The sequence below is a fragment of the Colossoma macropomum genome, unplaced genomic scaffold (genome assembly GCF_904425465.1).
Source record: "Colossoma macropomum unplaced genomic scaffold, Colossoma_macropomum, whole genome shotgun sequence".
Lineage (NCBI taxonomy): Eukaryota > Metazoa > Chordata > Actinopteri > Characiformes > Serrasalmidae > Colossoma > Colossoma macropomum.
The window spans coordinates 213,412-233,267 of record NW_023494799.1 but is presented as its reverse complement, the minus strand read 5'-3'; the positions used below and the strand labels follow the sequence as shown (position 1 = coordinate 233,267).

Here is a 19,856-nt window from a genome sequence, read left to right as displayed (position 1 = left end):
AGAAACGGGTCCTTTATTCATCCTGCCATCAGTTTTGACTAAATTCCCTGTACCGCTGTAGCTCACACACCCCCAAAACATCAGAGATCCACCTCCGTGCTTCACAGTAGGGGTGGTGTATGTTTGTCATAGGCCTTGTTGACTCCTCTCCAAACACAGAGTTTATGGTTGTGACCATAAAGTTCAGTTTTGGCCTCATCACTCCAAACAACAAGTTTTGAACCTTGTCTGCTTGGCATATTGTAAGCTGGCTGTTTTGTGGCATTCGCACATTAATGTTTTGTTTCTGGCAACTCAAATCTGCAGCCCATTTTTCTTCAGGTACATATTGTGCATGCTGAAACAGCCTCACCACTTTTTTGCAGAGAAGCCTGTATTTCAGCTGAAGTGTTTTCTGGGTTGTTCTTTGCATCCTGACCAATTTTCATGGCAGTTGTGACTGAAATCTTTGTTTTGAGTTAGAGCAGTACTGGCTTTACTGCTACTTTTAAATCTTTGAATATCTTTTTATATCTTTTTCCTAATTTATTAAGCTCCACTACCTTTTCTCACAGGTCCTTTGACAGTTCTTTTGCTTGACCCATGACAGAGTATCCAGCAAAATCAGTGCAACCCTGGATGAAATGTACAGGCGTCTCTTACGAACTATGAAACTCATCGACTATTTGCACACAGACACTAATTAGAATCAATCAAGTCATGGGTGTGGAAACTTACCCTTAAGAGCCATTTAAACTTGAGTGTTTCAACTTGTCTGTAAGGCCAAACACACAAGGTTTTGCAAACTTTTAATTGGTGCCATTTGCATGATTTCAGTTATCATTATGATTTAAAAAGGGCAGACACAAATATGTGATCATAAACGGCTTCATCTGACCACTATTCCTAAATAATAGAAACCTTTTCTGCATGATCAATCACATTTTTCAAGAAATCGCTAATATTTCACAAATTCTGCCAGGGTATGCAAACTTATGAGCAGAACTGCTTACTGTTAATTTGATTGAGTGCGAGCACATTTTTCCCGTTTGTAAAAAGTTGCTGTTTTGTTTGCAAAAAATGTTCATGTGTAGGTTCCCAATATCTGTTTTGGAGACATGCTATGCAGATTTGTGTGCTTTCCCTCATACAACCAAATACAATTAATTAACTAAGGAACACATTTTTCATGTACTTGATCATGTACTTTACACACACATGTCTCACACACACATGTGCCACCACCATTGGCCCTGCAAATGGAACAGTTTAATTTGCATAAAAAGAGAGGAACGTTGGTTAGAGTTCTCTGTTAATTCTCCGTTGTTTTTAATGTTAAGTTTTATTTGGTTTATTTGCTGGCAGATGCTCCATCCACTTCCACAGTCCAGCAGTTACAAGGTACAAACAATGCATGCAGAAGTTAAAGGAATGCTGTCATGTGTGCAGTGAGCAAGGAGGCTGAATGTACTTGCAAGCACACTTTAAAGAACAAAACAGACCATTAGAAACATTAAACACAAAATAACGAACTACTAAGCTTAACAAACACTTTGAGCAAACCAAACACGAGGTCGTCACACAACAGCTACACCTAACAAAGTGACGAGTAGATCAGACAAACACTGACTGAAACGAAAAGCTTCATAAAGGCTAGAACGAATGGGGAACACCTGATAGAGGGAGGAGACAGACTACAGACAGGTGAGGATCCTAATAGCAAAGGTGGGGAAAGGGCGGAGCACAAGAACCAAAACAAAAACACAAGCACATGGCTACAAAACAGAGCAAGAAACAGACACAGGAACAAAGGGGAACCGTGACAGATAATACAATCTAATTTCCATAGTAGTTTTCCGCCAAATGTAGGCTAGTCAATCAGTTTAGTTTTACGCTGGATCTACACTGGACTGGGTGCCGATATTCATTGTGGACAAATGCAGTTGAAAATATAAGCACAGCCTCAAATTATAATACACTTTTTGTTTATTTCACAGCAGATGCTCCAACTTCCAGTGGCCAGCAAGGTGGTTTCTGAGACTATTACTTGTCTTTGTGTTTTTATTCCTATTGTGAAGTATGGGGGAGCCACTAGAATCACTCAAACAATGCAAACACTCTTCATCATTATTATTAGTCCTAATTATTTATAATAACTTGTACATCAGTCGCTCCTTTTTAATGTTGTTACTGGTGCACTCATTAAGCTTTATATAATTGGTTTCATTTATTTATTGGTTGCTTTGCAGAAATTCTGAGGTTATTTGAGACCTTTGAAAGAAGAGTCCTGCTGAAAAATAACACAAATGTAAGAGGAATTTAGGGACGCCATCGAGAGATTACTGGAGAAGAGCACAGGTCAGCCAAGTACCTCCAGTGACACATCAGAGATCTTAAATGAGCCATGTAAATCAACAGAGGACTTGGAAGGCCTGTGCAGTAGACTGCAAGATCCTGCATACCGTAAAAAGATGGTGCGTACCGAGATTTTATTACATACAACAATAACTTTCTGTTTAAAACCTACAAGAGATGCGAAACAGAGCCCACCATTCGTGATACTTGAGCCATGATATGCTGATGCTGCAATATCAAAGGACTGTTCTACATGTTTTACTGTTCTACAACCCCATTTCCGAAAATGTTGGGACGCTGTGCAAAATGTAAATAAAAACAGAATGCAATGATTTGCAAATCATTTAAAATCTATGTTTATCTCAAAATAGTACCGAGACAACAATGTTGAAAGTGAGAAATCGTATTGTTTTATGAAAAATCTATGCCCGTTTTGAATGTAATGCCAACAACATGTTCCAAAAAAGTTGGGACGGGGGCAACAGAAGGCTGGTAAAGTTATGTAATGCTAAAAAAAACACCTGGTGGTTGATTGGCAACATTTGCGTAATGAAACAAAAATATGATAAAGGAGACCCTGAACTGATGAGCAGCTGAAATCCTGTATCAAATAAGAACAGGAAAACATTTCCCTTTCAGAACTACAGCAGCGTCTCCTCAGTTCCCAAACGCTTACAGAAGAAGAGGTGATGAAACACAGTGGTAAACAGGCCCCCGTCCCAACTTTTTTGGAATGTGTTGTTGGCATCAAATTCAAAAAGGGTATATATTTTGCAAAAAACAATAAAATTTCTCAGTTTCGATATTTGATATGTTGTTTTTGTATTGTTTTCACTGTTATTTTATGGTTCAGCTTGTCCTGAATAATTTGCAGTAGTAGGAGATAATGTTTAGGCATTTTGCCCAGAGGATGGAACCCGTTCTTGGCGGCACTGGGTGAGCATACTTTCCTGTCTAACCCTAATCAATATTGAGTTAACTGATGGTCTCACTAGAAAGAAACAGCGCCGTCTTGTGAATTAGTCTTATAACGAGCAAAACACAGATTAAAATTTAAAATTGTAATAATTACATAATAAAATATGGATACTTGGGCCTACATATATCAAAACTATTTAAATCCAAAATGTCGCAATACTGTACTTTATTGTTTTTTCCTCTATACATTAATATAATTGTTTGCAGATCCAATATCTGAGTCGGGGGGTGGGGGGGTGGCGGCAGCTTGGGAGATGCTGTATGGAGGATGCAACTCCCTGTGGTCTGAATACAGTTTGAAAGGAAGAAAAGGACAATGATCTTTTGAGTGACTTCCCATCAATGATGTTATCATACGGAAGTTTGATCCCTCAGAAGAATTACAGGTTAAATTAAGTTCCATTATAATATTATTGTTCCTATTAAGATAATGTTGGTAAGAATTTATTAAGATATTGCCCAGTTTTATCAGACAAAATATCGGAAAAAACCCAAATTAAATATAATAAATTGTGATGATGATGATGGTGGTGATGATTATTATTATTACTATTATTATCATTATTATTTTATCTCTTGATCAGTATATAGGGCTCTCTTATAGAAATCTGTAGTGTGGAATGCAACTTCACGTTTTCCTGGTTATCACCGCTTCCATTGAAAATAAGTGTTAATGAGTATATAATCACACGTGTGAGTATTTTGGACTAAAGATTTATGAGGGGAAAAACTCAAACCGCGTTCCTTTTTCGTTTTTGTGTGTGTTTTGGAAACCTGATTTGCATTTTTGAGTTAAAACCTAAATTCTGAATTAAACTGCTTTATGTACAAAAATAGTCTTTAATTATGAGGCGTTTAAGCATTTAAGCCTAAAACTGTCTTGCACACCTCACAAATCTTTGGAATGGCCCCAATCCCTTCATATGTGTTCATTTTATGCCTCATTTTATGCCACAACTTACTAACTTAATAACATTTACATAGCTTTAGCAGTAACATAGAAGAGTAGATCTATAAACAATTCAAAACACAAGAAACGATTAAAGGATGTTCCATAAACATCCCCTCGTAGTCCTCTGGATGTTTCCCGGTGGTCCTGCAAATGTCCTATAAGAACGTCCCCTCTACCATTTTGGCGACCCTACAAAAAAAACCTCCAGAGGACGTTCGCAGTGTTGGTGCGGGGACGTTCTCGGGACCTATTATTTATTTATTTTTTTATTAAAGGATTCACACAATAACATAACCTACAACAACCAGCTGCCAGGGTGGTGCTTACACATTAAATAAATCATAATCAACATATAATTCTGAAGTCCTTTCTGCTTTCTTCTTTTTTATATTTTTTTAAAGAGGTGCCATATTCCTTAAGCTCACAGAGGAAATGTGTAAAGGTTGGCTTATAATCAGACCATCTCTTCTTAATAATTAAGTATTGTACAAAAAGAAATACTTTAACATCTAATCTGTCCATAGAAAAAGAAATAATAACATCTGAAACATCCAGTGTAGCACAGTGTCCAGGCTTTCTTCTCACAAAGTTTTCCACATCAATCCAGAACACTTCAGTATGAGTGCACTGGAAAAACAGATGGATAATTGATTCCTTTTCCAAACCACAAAAGGTGCAGGACATTCATTACTAACTCTAAATCTCTCCAAAACACCTTTAACAGGGTAGATGTGTCAAATTTTAAATGTCACTTTATTTTATTATTCATACAATATTTATCACAAATTGTCCATGTTTTATTCCAATTTATGTTCCCAAATTCAAAAGACCAACATGGTTGTTTATAAATTCTTTCATTAGATATTACATTCCTAATAAACCTGTTTGTACTTTTATATTTAGGGATATCAGTGACCCCAATAAAAAGCCCATCCCTAAAACATCCATGTCACTATTTGCTGAACCCTTGAGAAGCTGTGAGATTTGTTGTGGTTTAGTGTCAAAAACTACAGCATATTCTTTAGGTGTGACCGGCGCTCCAAATTCACTATACGTCAACAAAAAGCCATCAGCGTTCAAAAGTTGTTTCACTGATATTATTATCAAACCATTTTTTTCAAAAAGATTTATTCTTAAAATGGACATTCCTGTTATTCCAAATAATACCTCTGTGAGGGGAAACTTATGCTTATAAGCCAGTGTCCAAGCTAGTAGAGCCTGATTATGAAATGTGGACAGTTTAACAGGTCATTTTTCAATCTTATAGTCACATCTCAGCAAGAATTCTACACCACCCATCACATTAAACCAGTACTTTGGAAATGTGTTCCATATATTATTTTTTTCTTGAGTGAGCCTAATAAGCCAGTTAACTGTGAATGTATTATTTAAGGTTTCATAACCTTGCTGTATATTCCACGCTCTACTCCAAACCGAGCAGTCGTACCAGCTGCTAACCTCACTGAGGGGAACAGACGTTATATGAAGCTTTAACAGCTTTTAGGAGGAAATCTCCAAAACCAAAGGCCGGAGCCGCTCGGGACCTGGTTTTGGTAGCTGGGTTTGAACTTCCCTTGACGCGACCCTCTCTGGGGCATGAGCCAATCACAGTGCAGAGGGGCGGCGCCTGTCGTAAAACAGGTGGAGAGAAAGGGCAGCACTCTGATTGGTCCATTTTGTCACGCCACGTGATCCGATTCCAGCCAGAATCCACCTGGGTGTGTCTGATGATGCTCCGGGAGAAGAAACGAGGGCGAGGAAGAGAAAAACTCAGTAATTTATGAGTTTAAAGTCCGAATTTCTCTCACTTTCAGGACAAACTCGCGCTGATGAAGCTGACCACCTCCGCGCTGCTCTGCCTGCTGGCGGTTTGGACTTCAGGTGAGTCGAACCGGATTAAACTTGATTTGTTTACTGACCGGTGTTGTGCCGAATTCCGACTCCCCGGCAGAATCCGACTCCCCCTCGCGTGCACGCGCTTCTCGTAAACTGTAGTGCTGTGCTGATGTGATAATACGCTAGTGTTTTTATTTACTACTGTAGTGCTGCGCTGATGTGATAATACGGTAGTGTTTTTATTTACTACTGTAGTGCTGCGCCGATGTGATAATACGGTAGTGTTTTTATTTATTACTGTAGTGCTGCGCTGATGTGATAATACGGTAGTGTTTTTATTTATTACTGTAGAGCTGCGCTGATGTGATAATACGGTAGTGTTTTTATTTATTACTGTAGAGCTGATGTGATAATACGCTAGTGTTTTTATTTATTACTGTAGAGCTGCGCTGATGTGATAATACGGTAGTGTTTTTATTTATTACTGTAGAGCTGATGTGATAATACGCTAGTGTTTTTATTTATTACTGTAGAGCTGTGCTGATGTGATAATACGGTAGTGTTTTTATTTATTACTGTAGAGCTGCGCTGATGTGATAATACGCTAGTGTTTTTATTTATTACTGTAGAGCTGCGCTGATGTGATAATACGCTAGTGTTTTTATTTATTACTGTAGAGCTGCGCTGATGTGATAATACGCTAGTGTTTTTATTTATTACTGTAGTGCTGTGCTGATGTGATAATACGCTAGTGTTTTTATTTATTACTGTAGAGCTGATGTGATAATACGGTAGTGTTTTTATTTATTTCTGTAGAGCTGATGTGATAATACGGTAGTGTTTTTATTTATTTCTGTAGAGCTGATGTGATAATACGGTAGTGTTTTTATTTATTACTGTAGAGCTGCGCTGATGTGATAATACGGTAGTGTTTTTATTTATTACTGTAGAGCTGTGCTGATGTGATAATACGGTACTGTTTTTATTTATTACTGTTGAGCTGCGCTGATGTGATAATACGCTAGTGTTTTTATTTATTACTGTAGAGCTGCGCTGATGTGATAATACGGTAGTGTTTTTATTTACTACTGTAGAGCTGCGCTGATGTGATAATACGCTAGTGTTTTTATTTATTACTGTAGAGCTGCGCTGATGTGATAATACGCTAGTGTTTTTATTTATTACTGTAGTGCTGCGCTGATGTGATAATACGGTAGTGTTTTTATTTATTACTGTAGAGCTGTGCTGATGTGATAATACGGTACTGTTTTTATTTATTACTGTAGTGCTGTGCTGATGTGATAATACGGTACTGTTTTTATTTATTACTGTAATGCTGTGCTGATGTGATAATACGCTAGTGTTTTTATTTATTACTGTAGTGCTGTGCTGATGTGATAATACGCTAGTGTTTTTATTTATTACTGTAATGCTGTGCTGATGTGATAATACGCTAGTGTTTTTATTTATTACTGTAGTGCTGTGCTGATGTGATAATACGCTAGTGTTTTTATTTATTACTGTAATGCTGTGCTGATGTGATAATACGGTAGTGTTTTTATTTATTACTGTAGTGCTGTGCTGATGTGATAATACGGTAGTGTTTTTATTTATTACTGTAGAGCTGTGCTGATGTGATAATACGGTAGTGTTTTTATTTATTACTGTAGTGCTGTGCTGATGTGATAATACGGTAGTGTTTTTATTTATTACTGTAGCGCTGTGCTGATGTGATAATACGGTAGTGTTTTTATTTATTACTGTAGAGCTGATGTGATAATACGGTAGTGTTTTTATTTATTACTGTAGAGCTGCGCTGATGTGATAATACGGTAGTGTTTTTATTTATTACTGTAGTGCTGTGCTGATGTGATAATACGGTAGTGTTTTTATTTATTACTGTAGTGCTGCGCTGATGTGATAATACGGTAGTGTTTTTATTTATTACTGTAGAGCTGTGCTGATGTGATAATACGCTACTGTTTTTATTTATTACTGTAGAGCTGTGCTGATGTGATAATACGCTAGTGTTTTTATTTATTACTGTAGAGCTGTGCTGATGTGATAATACGCTAGTGTTTTTATTTATTACTGTAGTGCTGTGCTGATGTGATAATACGGTAGTGTTTTTATTTATTACTGTAGAGCTGTGCTGATGTGATAATACGGTAGTGTTTTTATTTATTACTGTAGAGCTGTGCTGATGTGATAATACGCTAGTGTTTTTATTTATTACTGTAGAGCTGTGCTGATGTGATAATACGGTAGTGTTTTTATTTATTACTGTAGTGCTGTGCTGATGTGATAATACGGTAGTGTTTTTATTTATTACTGTAGTGCTGTGCTGATGCTATGTATTACTGTAACACTGTATTGATGTCTGTGTGTGTGTTTTGTAGTGTGTAGTGTGTGTTCAGAAACTCTCTCTGACAGCTGTAACTTCGTGTGTGTGTGTGTGTGTGTGTGTGTGTGTGTGTGTGTGTAGGTTCAGTATGTGGATTGGAGATCAACTCCACTGGACCAACCTTCATAGAGAAGGCCAATGGTGAAAGTGTGAAGCTGGACTGTCACTTCACTCTGGCTGCAGAGGACTCTGGACCGCTGTGGATTGAGTGGACAATCAAACCTTCAGACAACTGGGAAGAGGACATGGTGGTGAGTGTGTGTTAATGTGTGTGTAAGTGTGTTTGAGTATGTGAGTTGTTCTCACAGTGTGTTTGAAAACTATATGAATGTCAGCGACTGACCATCTGTTGGCTGTGAATATTGGTGACTGACCGTCTGTCGGCTGTGAGTGTCGGTGACTGACCGTCTGTCGGCTGTGAGTGTCGGTGACTGGCTGTCTGTCGGCTCTGAGTGTCGGTGACTGTCTGTCGGCTGTGAGTGTCTGTGACTGACTGTCTGTCGGCTGTGAGTGTCGGTGACTGGCTGTCTGTCTGTCGGCTGTCTGTGTCGGTGACTGACTGTCTGTCGGCTGTGAGTGTCGGTGACTGGCTGTCTGTCGGCTATGAGTGTCGGTGACTGGCTGTCTGTCGGCTCTGAGTGTCGGTGACTGTCTGTCGGCTGTGAGTGTCGGTGACTGACTGTCTGTCGGCTGTGAGTGTCGGTGACTGGCTGTCTGTTGGCTGTGAGTGTCGGTGACTGGCTGTCTGTCGGCTCCGAGTGTCGGTGACTGACTGTCTGTCGGCTGTGAGTGTCTGTGACTGACTGTCTGTCGGCTGTGAGTGTCGGTGACTGACCGTGTCTCAGCTGTGAGTGTCTGTGACTGACTGTCTTTCGGCTGTGAGTGTCTGTGACTGGCTGTGTGTCGGCTGTGAGTGTCTGTGACTGGCTGTCTGTCGGCTCTGAGTGTCGGTGACTGTCTGTCGGCTGTGAGTGTCGGTGACTGACTGTCTGTTGGCTGTGAGTGTCGGTGACTGGCTGCCTGTCGGCTATGAGTGTCGGTGACTGGCTGTCTGTCGACTCTGAGTGTCGGTGACTGACTGTCTGTCGGCTGTGAGTGTCGGTGACTGACTGTCTGTCGGCTGTGAGTGTCGGTGACTGACTGTCTGTCGGCTGTGAGTGTCGGTGACTGGCTGTCTGTTGGCTGTGAGTGTCGGTGACTGACTGTCTGTTGGCTGTGAGTGTCGGTGACTGACTGTCGGCTGTGAGTGTCGGTGACTGGCTGTCTGTCGGCTGTGAGTGTCGGTGACTGGCTGTCTGTCGGCTCTGAGTGTCGGTGACTGACTGTCTGTCGGCTCTGAGTGTCGGTGACTGACTGTCTGTCGGCTGTGAGTGTCTGTGACTGACCGTGTCTCAGCTGTGAGTGTCTGTGACTGGCTGTCTGTCGGCTGTGAGTGTCTGTGACTGGCTGTCTGTCGGCTCTGAGTGTCTGTGACTGACTGTCTGTCGGCTGTGAGTGTCGGTGACTGACCGTGTCTCAGCTGTGAGTGTCTGTGACTGACTGTCTTTCGGCTGTGAGTGTCTGTGACTGGCTGTCTGTCGGCTGTGAGTGTCTGTGACTGGCTGTCTGTCGGCTGTGAGTGTCGGTGACTGACTGTCTGTCCGCTGTGAGTGTCTGTGACTGGCTGTCTGTCGGCTGTGAGTGTCTGTGACTGATTAATTTGTGGACACAAACACACACACAGTTTGTGGAGTTTAAAGCTCACAGTTAAAGCTGGAGCTCACAGTTAAGCTGAATGGTGTAGATACACTGGTCAACTATAGAGATCTGACCTTAAAGCTGGAATGTTCCTCTTGAAGATACGCTGGTAAAGCACAGAGATCTGTGCTGTGTTCTTATAGTGGCCAGTCTTCACGGCCAGGCTGTGTTCACTGAGTCTGTACTGTGTTCTTATGGAGGTCGGTCTGTACGGCCAGGCTGTGTGCACTGAGTCTGTACTGTGTTCTTATAGTGGCCAATCTGCACGGCCAGGCTGTGTGCACTGAGTCTGTACTGTGTTCTTATAGTGGCCAATCTGCACGGCCAGGCTGTGTGCACTGAGTCTGTACTGTGTTCTTATAGCGGCTGGTCTGTACGGCCAGGCTGTGTGCACTGAGTCTGTACTGTGTTCTTATAGCGGCTGGTCTGTACGGCCAGGCTGTGTGCACTGAGTCTGTACTGTGTTCTTATAGCGGCTGGTCTGTACGGCCAGGCTGTGTGCACTGAGTCTGTACTGTGTTCTTATAGCGGCTGGTCTGTACGGCCAGGCTGTGTGCACTGAGTCTGTACTGTGTTCTTATGGTGGTCATTCTGTACGGCCAGGCTGTGTTCACTGAGTCTGTACTGTGTTCTTATAGTGGTCGGTCTGTATGGCCAGGCTGTGTTCACTGAGTCTGTACTGTGTTCTTATAGTGGTCGGTCTGTATGGCCAGGCTCCACTGTTCACTGAGTCTGTACTGTGTTCTTATGGTGGTCATTCTGTACGGCCAGGCTGTGTTCACTGTTCATTGTCTGTTATCATATAATCTACTGTACTGTTTCCAAGAGGTGAGCAGAAGGTAAATCTCCCTAAAGAGTCCCCTCGTAACCTACCGCTGACAATGTACAGACCCAGACTCTGACAGAGCTGCAGGAGGTCCTTTCCGTTTTGTTCACCTGTGAATCAGAGTTGTATCGGGGAGGTTAGTGATATTTCCTGGGTGTCGGTGTCTGAATATATAATTGTTACCTTGCTCTGTGTTGAAGTCAGGTAGAGATCCAGTGCGAGCATTCAGGTCCCCACAGATCAGCACACTTCCCTGGGCCTGGAAGCTGCTGATCTGATGGTGCAGACTGGGGAGAATGTCTTCATTATAATAAGGGGATTCACTGGGAGGGATGTAGACTGTGCATAAGAAAAGGTCTTTTGGAGGGTCTGTGATTTCCTTTTTAATTTTAAGCCAAATGTGTGATTTTTCAAGTTTCAGCGGGACTATGAATTTGGATAGCTCTGATTTGTACCAGATAATAATTCCACCTGAATCTCTACCTTGATATGAGGGTGTTGAACAGAGGGAATGATGATTTCTTTGTAGTTTGTGGGACAGTGAGTGATGCTGTCTGATTTACACCAGGTTTCCTGTAGGATGATAATGTCAGTGTTTTTTGTAAGTTCATGGTTTTTACTTTTGTATCCAAACAGAGATGATTTTATGCCCTGACTGTTCCACATAGAAGTAGATAAGGGTTTCATTTTTAACATGAATGCAAGTACAAATAAAATAGATTTTAAAAGGAGATAAACCTGTGTAAGTGAGGGGGACTATTGGTGTGTGTAACATATAGACAGTCATTAATAAACTATGTAATTACAGTCTCATAGTGTGAGCAGTGAACTCAGAACTTAGCTCAGCAGTTTGGTGCATATGAGATTGAGCAGCTGTTTGATCTCGCCCAGGTCTGTAGTGCTTGTGGAGGCCGGATTCTTCACTACATTGGCATAGCTCTGCTTCAGCGGCTGCCTGCTGGGGCTGGGGACTGGTAGTGGGTGCATTTTGCTGGTCGGTGGTGGGCGGGTTGCTGGGCTAGGTGTGGTGTGTCTGTGCAGGTTGGTGGTCCGGCGAGCTGGGGTTGCTCTGGGGGTGGAAAGGCTGTGCGGAGGCAGGGGGTGGTAGTGATGAATGATAGGGTGCGCGCTGATCTTTCTGGGTGATGGAGTTGTCTGGCTGCATGTAGGCTGGGTGATCTGCTGTTTCGTAGGGGGCTGCCGGAGCTGCGTCCAAGGGCCACATCTTTTAGGTTTTTGGCAAAGGTGCCCACAAAGTCTTTGGATAGGTGGACATTAGGGGTGGGAATCTCTAGGCACCTCACGATTCGATTCGATTCGATTACGATTCAGAGGGCTGCGATGCGATTATAAAACGATTATCGATGCATCTTCTATACAGGATTTTTCTTTTCCTACTGTCTGAGGACTTGGTAGTTTTAAAGCAAAGTATTTGTAATGATCCATAATGAATTTATTTCCAATATCTTTTATTAATAAAATCAAATGGAAGTGATGTGGCAAGTGAACAAGAAGGCTCTCGTTCAGTGGTCTTGTTTGGAGCGCATTAGACTGTAGCGGGACAAGGCCTCAAAAGCACCTAATTTCCCACTTACCGTAAGACACGGGTATTTTAATTCAATTCAAGTGAGAGCTTGACCATGGTCCAGGGAACCAAACCAAATTGAAGTTTTTCATATGCACACCATGACAGAGATGACTGTAATAAAGGGTTATTTATTGATAGAGGTATATAAACATAAAGCAATCGATTACAAAGGTATATAGGTACTAAATATTGGACTACTAGTTATGGAAAAAACAGAGATATTGAATATACTGAACAAAAGTACTAAGATTAGCTGATTTTCCAAATTATGTGGCTTTTGAGCAGCAAGCAGAACAACCCTGACACTAGTGTGAAGCTGGCCTAAGTATCAATAAAGAAAAGCAAAATCACAGTGAGACTGAGACCACAAAGGGCAGTGCGAGTGAATCTACGACCTGGATGCCTCAGAGCTGCGGGGATGCGCATGTCGCGTTGAGGGGAAGAGAGGCCGCTGCTGGCATGGGCTGGAGCAGGGTCCGCAGGTCAAAGGTCAAAGCTGCTGGATGCCTCAGTGCCGTGTTGATGCGCGTGCCACGTTGAGGAAGAGAAGCCACTGCTCACACAGGCTAGGAAGGGTCTGCAGGTCAAAGGCAAGGCCGCTTGAGGTGCAAGCCCTTGGTCAACGCTTTGGACCGGACCCCACTGGCAAGGCAGGCTTCCGGCGACGCTTGGCGGCCTCTCCGGTGAGGAGCGCAGATCTTCTTCTTGGCGATGGAGGCAGGCGGTGGTCGGAGCAGGCTCTTGATGTGGATTTCAGTCAGCACTGTTTTGCCTCTGTTTCTGTTCTAAAACTAGGTTCTGAGCGGCCTGTCGTTGGCAGTTAGACTTTCAAAATAGATTGACGAAACTTGAAAAACAAATGCAGCCAGATGCAGCTCTTCAATAGTCTAAACTTACAGTTACAACACTTTAAGATTACTGAGTAAATGAAACAAAACGGATTAAGACACAAGACAAACAACTAACATTTAAGATCTGCAGAACTTAGCTAAAGTGCAAAACGAGGAGAACGGGCTTCTCTACTTGGAGTTTCATTAAGATTACATGTTGGCTGTCTCGCTCCCTTCAGGGCCAACTTTCCCTGTCCTTCTGTTTCTTCTTCTCGTTCTCCCCACTGTTTCTCTTCCTTGCGGGCTTTAAAGAAAGAACTTTGAGGGGCGGAGCCAAGGCAGAGCTAAGGCGGGGAAAAAGTTTTGGTTGGTTTGTTAGGTTACCTATAATGAATATGCAATTTCTTTGAATGCTGCTCAAGTGTCACATAATCCTTTGGAGATTCTGGGTGTGGTTACACTTAAGTAAAAGAAGCATGCAATTTTACCTATAAAACATTATTGTTTCCATAGTGACTATTGCAAATGACTATGGAGCTTACAGATCATTATCCCTTAACGTAAACCATGATATGGTTACATATAATAAGTTGAATCCTTAACCATTCTAGTCATATAAGAAGTAGGAACTGCTTAGACAAAAGAATTAAAATGTTAAGACAATTTCGTGGTTATACGTCACATTACTATTTCTAAACAGTGCTTACATGAACGGTTACATAATAACTCAGAGTAAAATAAGTGAGTACATAATCATCAATAATTCTGTAGATATGTTGGGAGAAACTCTATGATTAAAGTGTACATAGTCACACAAGCTACACACTTTAGAATCCTACTTCTAATAACACTACAAGAAGACTTGCGAGAAAAGCAGATATATAAGATTAACAGTGATCACGAAATACATGGGTTGTTTCTCAAACAAAAGAAAAAGAAAAATTATATAATGGGTGAAATGAATATAGTTGTGAATGATCAAAGATCAATACAATAACCTAGATCAGTGAGGAAGGATTACAATCCAAGAATCAAAATAACTACTAGAATATAAAAGAACATAGTGTAGAAAGTTAGGTATTAATTCCCTTTGGCAGGGATTAATCAATTCACGTCTGACAAGGCAACATGTTAACAGTAACAGAGGTGTTCTTCACAGTTTGATAAAGGAAAGGCATTTGATTGATACTTGATTAAAGATCACATTGTGAATAATTTGCCAGAAAGCAGGGCTCTCAGGAGCCTAGCCTCTGCACAGACCCCAAATTTGTGATACTGAAGGAATGCACTTAAGAGTATCTGGCCACACCGAGGGGTCTGCTCAGGGATCCGTGAGGTCTCAACAGTCCCCTCACCCAGAGTTGATTGGTGGGCCATGTTTGGCCTTTGTTTTAGATAAGATGTCTCTCTTTGTGGGGGAAGGTGAGCTGTATGGGTGTGAGAGAGAGGGAAAGGAATTTTCAAAAGTCACAATTTATCAGTATTCCAAAATTTACTTCAGTGATGTCCAAAGGTCTCTTCAGGATGTTTATAAAGGGGTGGCATGACGTTCCATTATGTTGCCCTTAAACTGTTAGTCAAAAGAAAAAGAAAGTCTTCAGACCTCTGGGTCAAAGTAGGTCTGTTCTGAGGTGAGCCGTGATAAAATGCGGTTACAGTGAAATAAGATCCGGTGGTAATGGGTGTCCACGCAGCACGTTACAGTCGTCCTCCCCGTTTTCTTCGGTGATTTTATAACTTCGGTTTTGGTCTCGCTGTAGAGGGTGGAGATCGCTGTGTCAATAAAATATCTTTGAGACGTGACGTGTGCAACTTAGCGCGAAAGCCCTGTTTCGCAACGACTGAGAACTGGCAGACTGCAGGTCACATAGCAATGATGCGTTATTCGCATTTACATGCAGTGCAGTTGGTTTCCTTGTACGTTAAATCTGCAACGAGAGACTGTCAAACACTAAAAAGTTGCGAGGCTGAAGTTGCTTCTCTTTAGTATTTCCCCGGTCCACCTTAAATAGTGTCGCATTTGCATTCGGCGCCTCAGTCAGAATTTAAGGTGGAATGGGAAAATTCAAACAAGAAGCTGGAGAATAAGAAGCGACTTCAGCCTCGTAAAACAGCCGAACGCTGAGAGACTTTTTACAATAAGCTGATCAACTTTTGAGGACAAGTTTTCTGGCGGAAAGGAGAGGAACGCGGCTAAAGCTAAAGCTTAAAGCAGAGCAAAGTAAGTCTGCGCTCTTGTTTATATTGTTTAGCCTAAACTAGCATCGCAATGCATCTAAGAATCGATTTTTTGCACCCCTAGTGGACATGGTCGTGGAGGCTGTGCAAGCTGAGGTTGGGATGGTGTGCCAGGTGTACATTGGCCATAAAGGCGCATCCATGGGAGATTTCTGCGTTTATCTTCTGGATGGTAGCAGGGTGGAAATCTCTCCGGGGCAGGATGGTGGAGATGGTGATCTTGGTGGAGGGGAAGGTCTGAGTGGCGGTCTGTGCTACTCTCCTCACGCACTCTGCTGCTCTTTCCTGCTGTGCCCTTAGGTCGTTTGTGCCAGTGTGGACAATTACATGGCTTTTCTCACAGGAGATGACATGAGTGAGGATCTGAATTGCGTTACTGGTTCTGGGACTCCAGACTTTGGTGCCTTTGGTTCCTGGGAAGAACTGTTCCTCGTTTAAGAAGTTTCCATTTGAATCGGATAGGATGACAGTATCCGAATCTTCAGGTATGCGTGTTTGTGTTTTTTTTTTCTTCATGTGGCCTAGCTTAGAGTGGGTGGGCTGTGGGTCGGAGTGGATGGGCTGTGGTTCGGAATGGGAGGGGCATAACAGTACAAGGTCTAAGTTGGTGGGCCCTGGTCCGGAATGAGTTGTTGCTGTCTTGGAGTGGGTGTTCTGTGGTTCGGAGTGGCTGTGCGGTAGCTCGGAGTGGGCGGACCATGACTCGGAGTCTACAGGTGCTGGCACAGAGTGGGCGGGTCTTGGTTTGGAGTGAGCAGGTTCTGTTACGTAATGTATTTATTTATTAATGTTTATAATTGTTGTACACTGTTTACTCTGAATTATTCAGTGTCTACAATGAATTATTGACTACAATAAATTATTTAATATCTACTATGAATTATTCATTAATTATTTTATCTTCTTTCTCTCTCTCTCTCTCTCTCTCTCTCTCTCTCTCTCTCTCTCTCTCTAGGTGATCGTGTATTCGGGTTATCGGCTCTATGAGAATTACTATCCTCCTCTGAAGGGCCGAGTTCACTTTGACTCTCTCAACCCGAAGAACGGCGATGCCTCCATAAACCTCCTGAGACTGGAAGCGTCTGACACCGGATCCTACTGGTGCAAAGTGAAGAAGCTTCCTGGCATCCGCAGCAGGAAAGTCCTGCTCACCGTTTTGGGTGAGTTCAGCACTGACGGCCCTGTCGTCTCAACAGTTACTGGAGCGTCTCTGTCACAACGGCACTCTCACTTTGAATAACATTAGTGTGATTTCACCACCTGATCATCTCAGTGTCACTGTAAATCTCCTCATTTAACAGCATTAATCTCACAACTTCACCTCTGATATTACCGTCTGTGTTTGATCTCATAATGTAATGAAATTAGTATTAACTTAATCTCTTTTCTTTTGATCTTTTTTCTCATTTCTCAGTTTTCCTCTGATGATCTCATGATTTTGACTTTGTTGATCTCGTTTCATTTCAGTTTCGCTTCATTTCTCTGCATCGTCGTCTCTGATTGGCTGAGACTCGGCTGGTGCGTGTGTGAGTGTGTGTGTGAGAAACTGCAGCTGGTCGTTTGTGTTGATAAAACACTCACACGGAAGAAATCTGATTATTATCGGATTATTGAGTGCATGTAAACGCACTCACTGTCTCAGTCATCATGCAGTGAGTTCATAACCATTTCATGTAGCAACTTTCTGTGAGGGAGCTTTTAGAGGTGGACGTCTGGTTCCTATCATCACCACTGTGAACAGTTCACGATAAGTTTCTCTAGAACAGAGCATTTCACACCAAACCACTCTGAACGACTCTGTTTACATCTTAACCCTTTAATTAAGTAAAATTTTTTGAAAAATTGGTGAAATTCACTGTTAATTGCCCTTAAAAGTTCCTGATTGGCTAAGAGAGAGTACAGCCCAACCACAAAGGTCAGAAACAGGAGGCAGAGAGTTGAGACCTTGCCAGGTGTTGGTCACTGTGACTCGAGTTGACACTCACCAAGATTGTGTAAATATGCAGGGCTGTGGCTGTAAGGGGGCTGGAATAGTTGAACACAGTAATTGAAGGGCGTCCATGCAGTTTTGGCTATGAAAGGAATGTGTTCAACTGCACTGACTGAGCGGGAACAGCAGGGCTGTCCTGCAGTGACCACGCTTTCTCTCCTCTGTCTCTACCTCACCTGTCCTGCAGTCTCTCTCTCCTCTGTCTCTTCCTTACCTGTCCTGCACTCACACTCCCCCCCCCCTACCTCACCTGTCCTGCAGTCTCTTTCTCCTCTGTCTCTTCCTTACCTGTCCTGCACTCACACCCCCCCTGTCTCTACCTAACCTGTCTTGCAGTCTCTCTCCGCTGTCTCTACCTCACCTGTCCTGCAGTCTCTCTCTCTTCTCTGTCTCTACCTCACCTGTCCTGCAGTCTCTCTCTTCTCTGTCTCTACCTCACCTGTCCTGCAGTCTCTCTCTTCTCTGTCTCTGCCTCACCTGTCCTGCAGTACATTTACATTTACATCATTTAGCAGACACTCTTATCCAGAGGGACTTACAAAAAGTGCTTTGTCTGTCCAGAGAAAGTATCTTCGCTAGTTCCCAATAGGTTAGAGAGAAAGCCAGTCCTGAGCTCAGATACTGCTAGAATCAGAAAGTCATTGACACCTAGAGAAAAAGGAACAGAGTTAAACACAGAGCAGTGCAATGCAATGCAATACAATACATTATATAAGTGCTGTACAATACATTACAATCAATACTTAATTCAGTGCTCATTTAAGTGCTGTATAAAAAGGTGAGTCTTCAGTCTGCGTTTGAAGACAGCGAGAGACTCTGCTGTACGGACAGCCAGTGGGAGTTCATTCCACCACCTCCGCGCACTTTGAAGGATGGCGGGTCAAGCCGAGCTGTACTCGAAGGGCTCGTGGTACAGTTCGAGTTTTGACCATTGCCATCAAGTAGGGAGGGGCTGGTCCATTTTTGGCTTTGTAGGCCAGCATAAGGGTTTTAAATCTGATGCAGCTACAGGAAGCCAGTGAAGGGAGCGCAGCAGTGGGGTGACGTGGCTGAACTTTGGGAGACTGAAGACAAGCCGAGCTGCTTCATTCTGGATGAGTTGCAGAGGCCTGATGGCCTGCATCAGAAGACCAGCCAAGAGCGAGTTGCAGTAGTCAAGCCTTGAGATGACAAGAGACTGCACTAGCACCTGGGTGGCCTCTCGAATGAGAAAGGGTCGGATCCTCCGGATGTTGAACAGCAGAAATCTGCATGACCGAGTTAGGTTCGCAATGTGAGTCGAGAACGATAACTGGCCATCCAGAACCACACCAAGACTTCTTGCCTCTACAGATGGGACAATCAGAGAGTTCTCGAATGAGATGGCAAGATCATGATGAGGACCTGTAGTTGCAGGGATGAATAGCAGCTCAGTCTTACTAGAATTGAGCTTCAGGTGGTGAGCTGCCATCCATGAAGAGATGTCAGACAGACATGCCGAGATCCAACTGGAAACCTCTGTGTCAGAGGGTGAGAAAGAAAGCATTAGTTGAGTGTCATCAGACAGTGATAAGAGAAGCCATGAGATGATATTACATTGCCAAGAGAGCTAGTGTAAAGAGAAAAGCCCACAAGGCTCGGTGCTGGGTCCCCTTCTCTATGTTACCTGATAAGAGCGATCCTCCAGATAGGACTTGAACCACTTCCACGCAGAGCCAGTGATTCCAAGGTTGGTGAGGACGTCCAGAAGGATTGTGTGGTTGACCGTGTCAAAAGCTGTTGAGAGGTCAAGAAGAATCAGGACAGATGACAGACTGGCTGATCTTGCTGACTGGGGCTTCTCTGTCACTGCTATAAGAGCAGTTTCTGTTGAGTGCGCTGGTTTGAAGCCAGACTGGTTGGGGTCCTGGAGCTGGTTCTGTGTGAGAAAGAGAGACAGTTGATTATAGATTGCATGTTCAAGAATTTTTGAAAGGAAAGAAAGGAGTGATACCGGTCTGTAGTTGTTGACATCAGAGCTGTCAAGCGTGGGCTTCTTCAGGATGGGAAGTACTCTTGCAGTCTTCAAGTTGATGGAACTTCACCTGATGACAAGGACTTGTTAATGAGAAAAGTGATGAAGGGCAGTAGATCCTTTGAGATTGACTGGAGCAATGCAGATGGA

The 19,856-nt window shown here is 42.6% G+C and overlaps 1 protein-coding gene across 1 annotated transcript in view; it reads left to right on the top strand.

The window, feature by feature from the left end:
• The first annotated feature begins 6,006 nt into the window (after nt 1-6,006).
• LOC118819240 (coxsackievirus and adenovirus receptor homolog) overlaps nt 6,007-19,856 on the top strand; it is a 17,635-nt gene continuing 3,785 nt past the window's right edge. Inside the window, exons 1-3 of the mRNA XM_036586948.1 lie at nt 6,007-6,145; nt 8,586-8,755; nt 16,679-16,883. Coding sequence (XP_036442841.1) covers nt 6,094-6,145; nt 8,586-8,755; nt 16,679-16,883 — 427 coding nt within the window. The 5' untranslated portion in view covers nt 6,007-6,093. The remainder of the gene's footprint in view (nt 6,146-8,585; nt 8,756-16,678; nt 16,884-19,856) is intronic.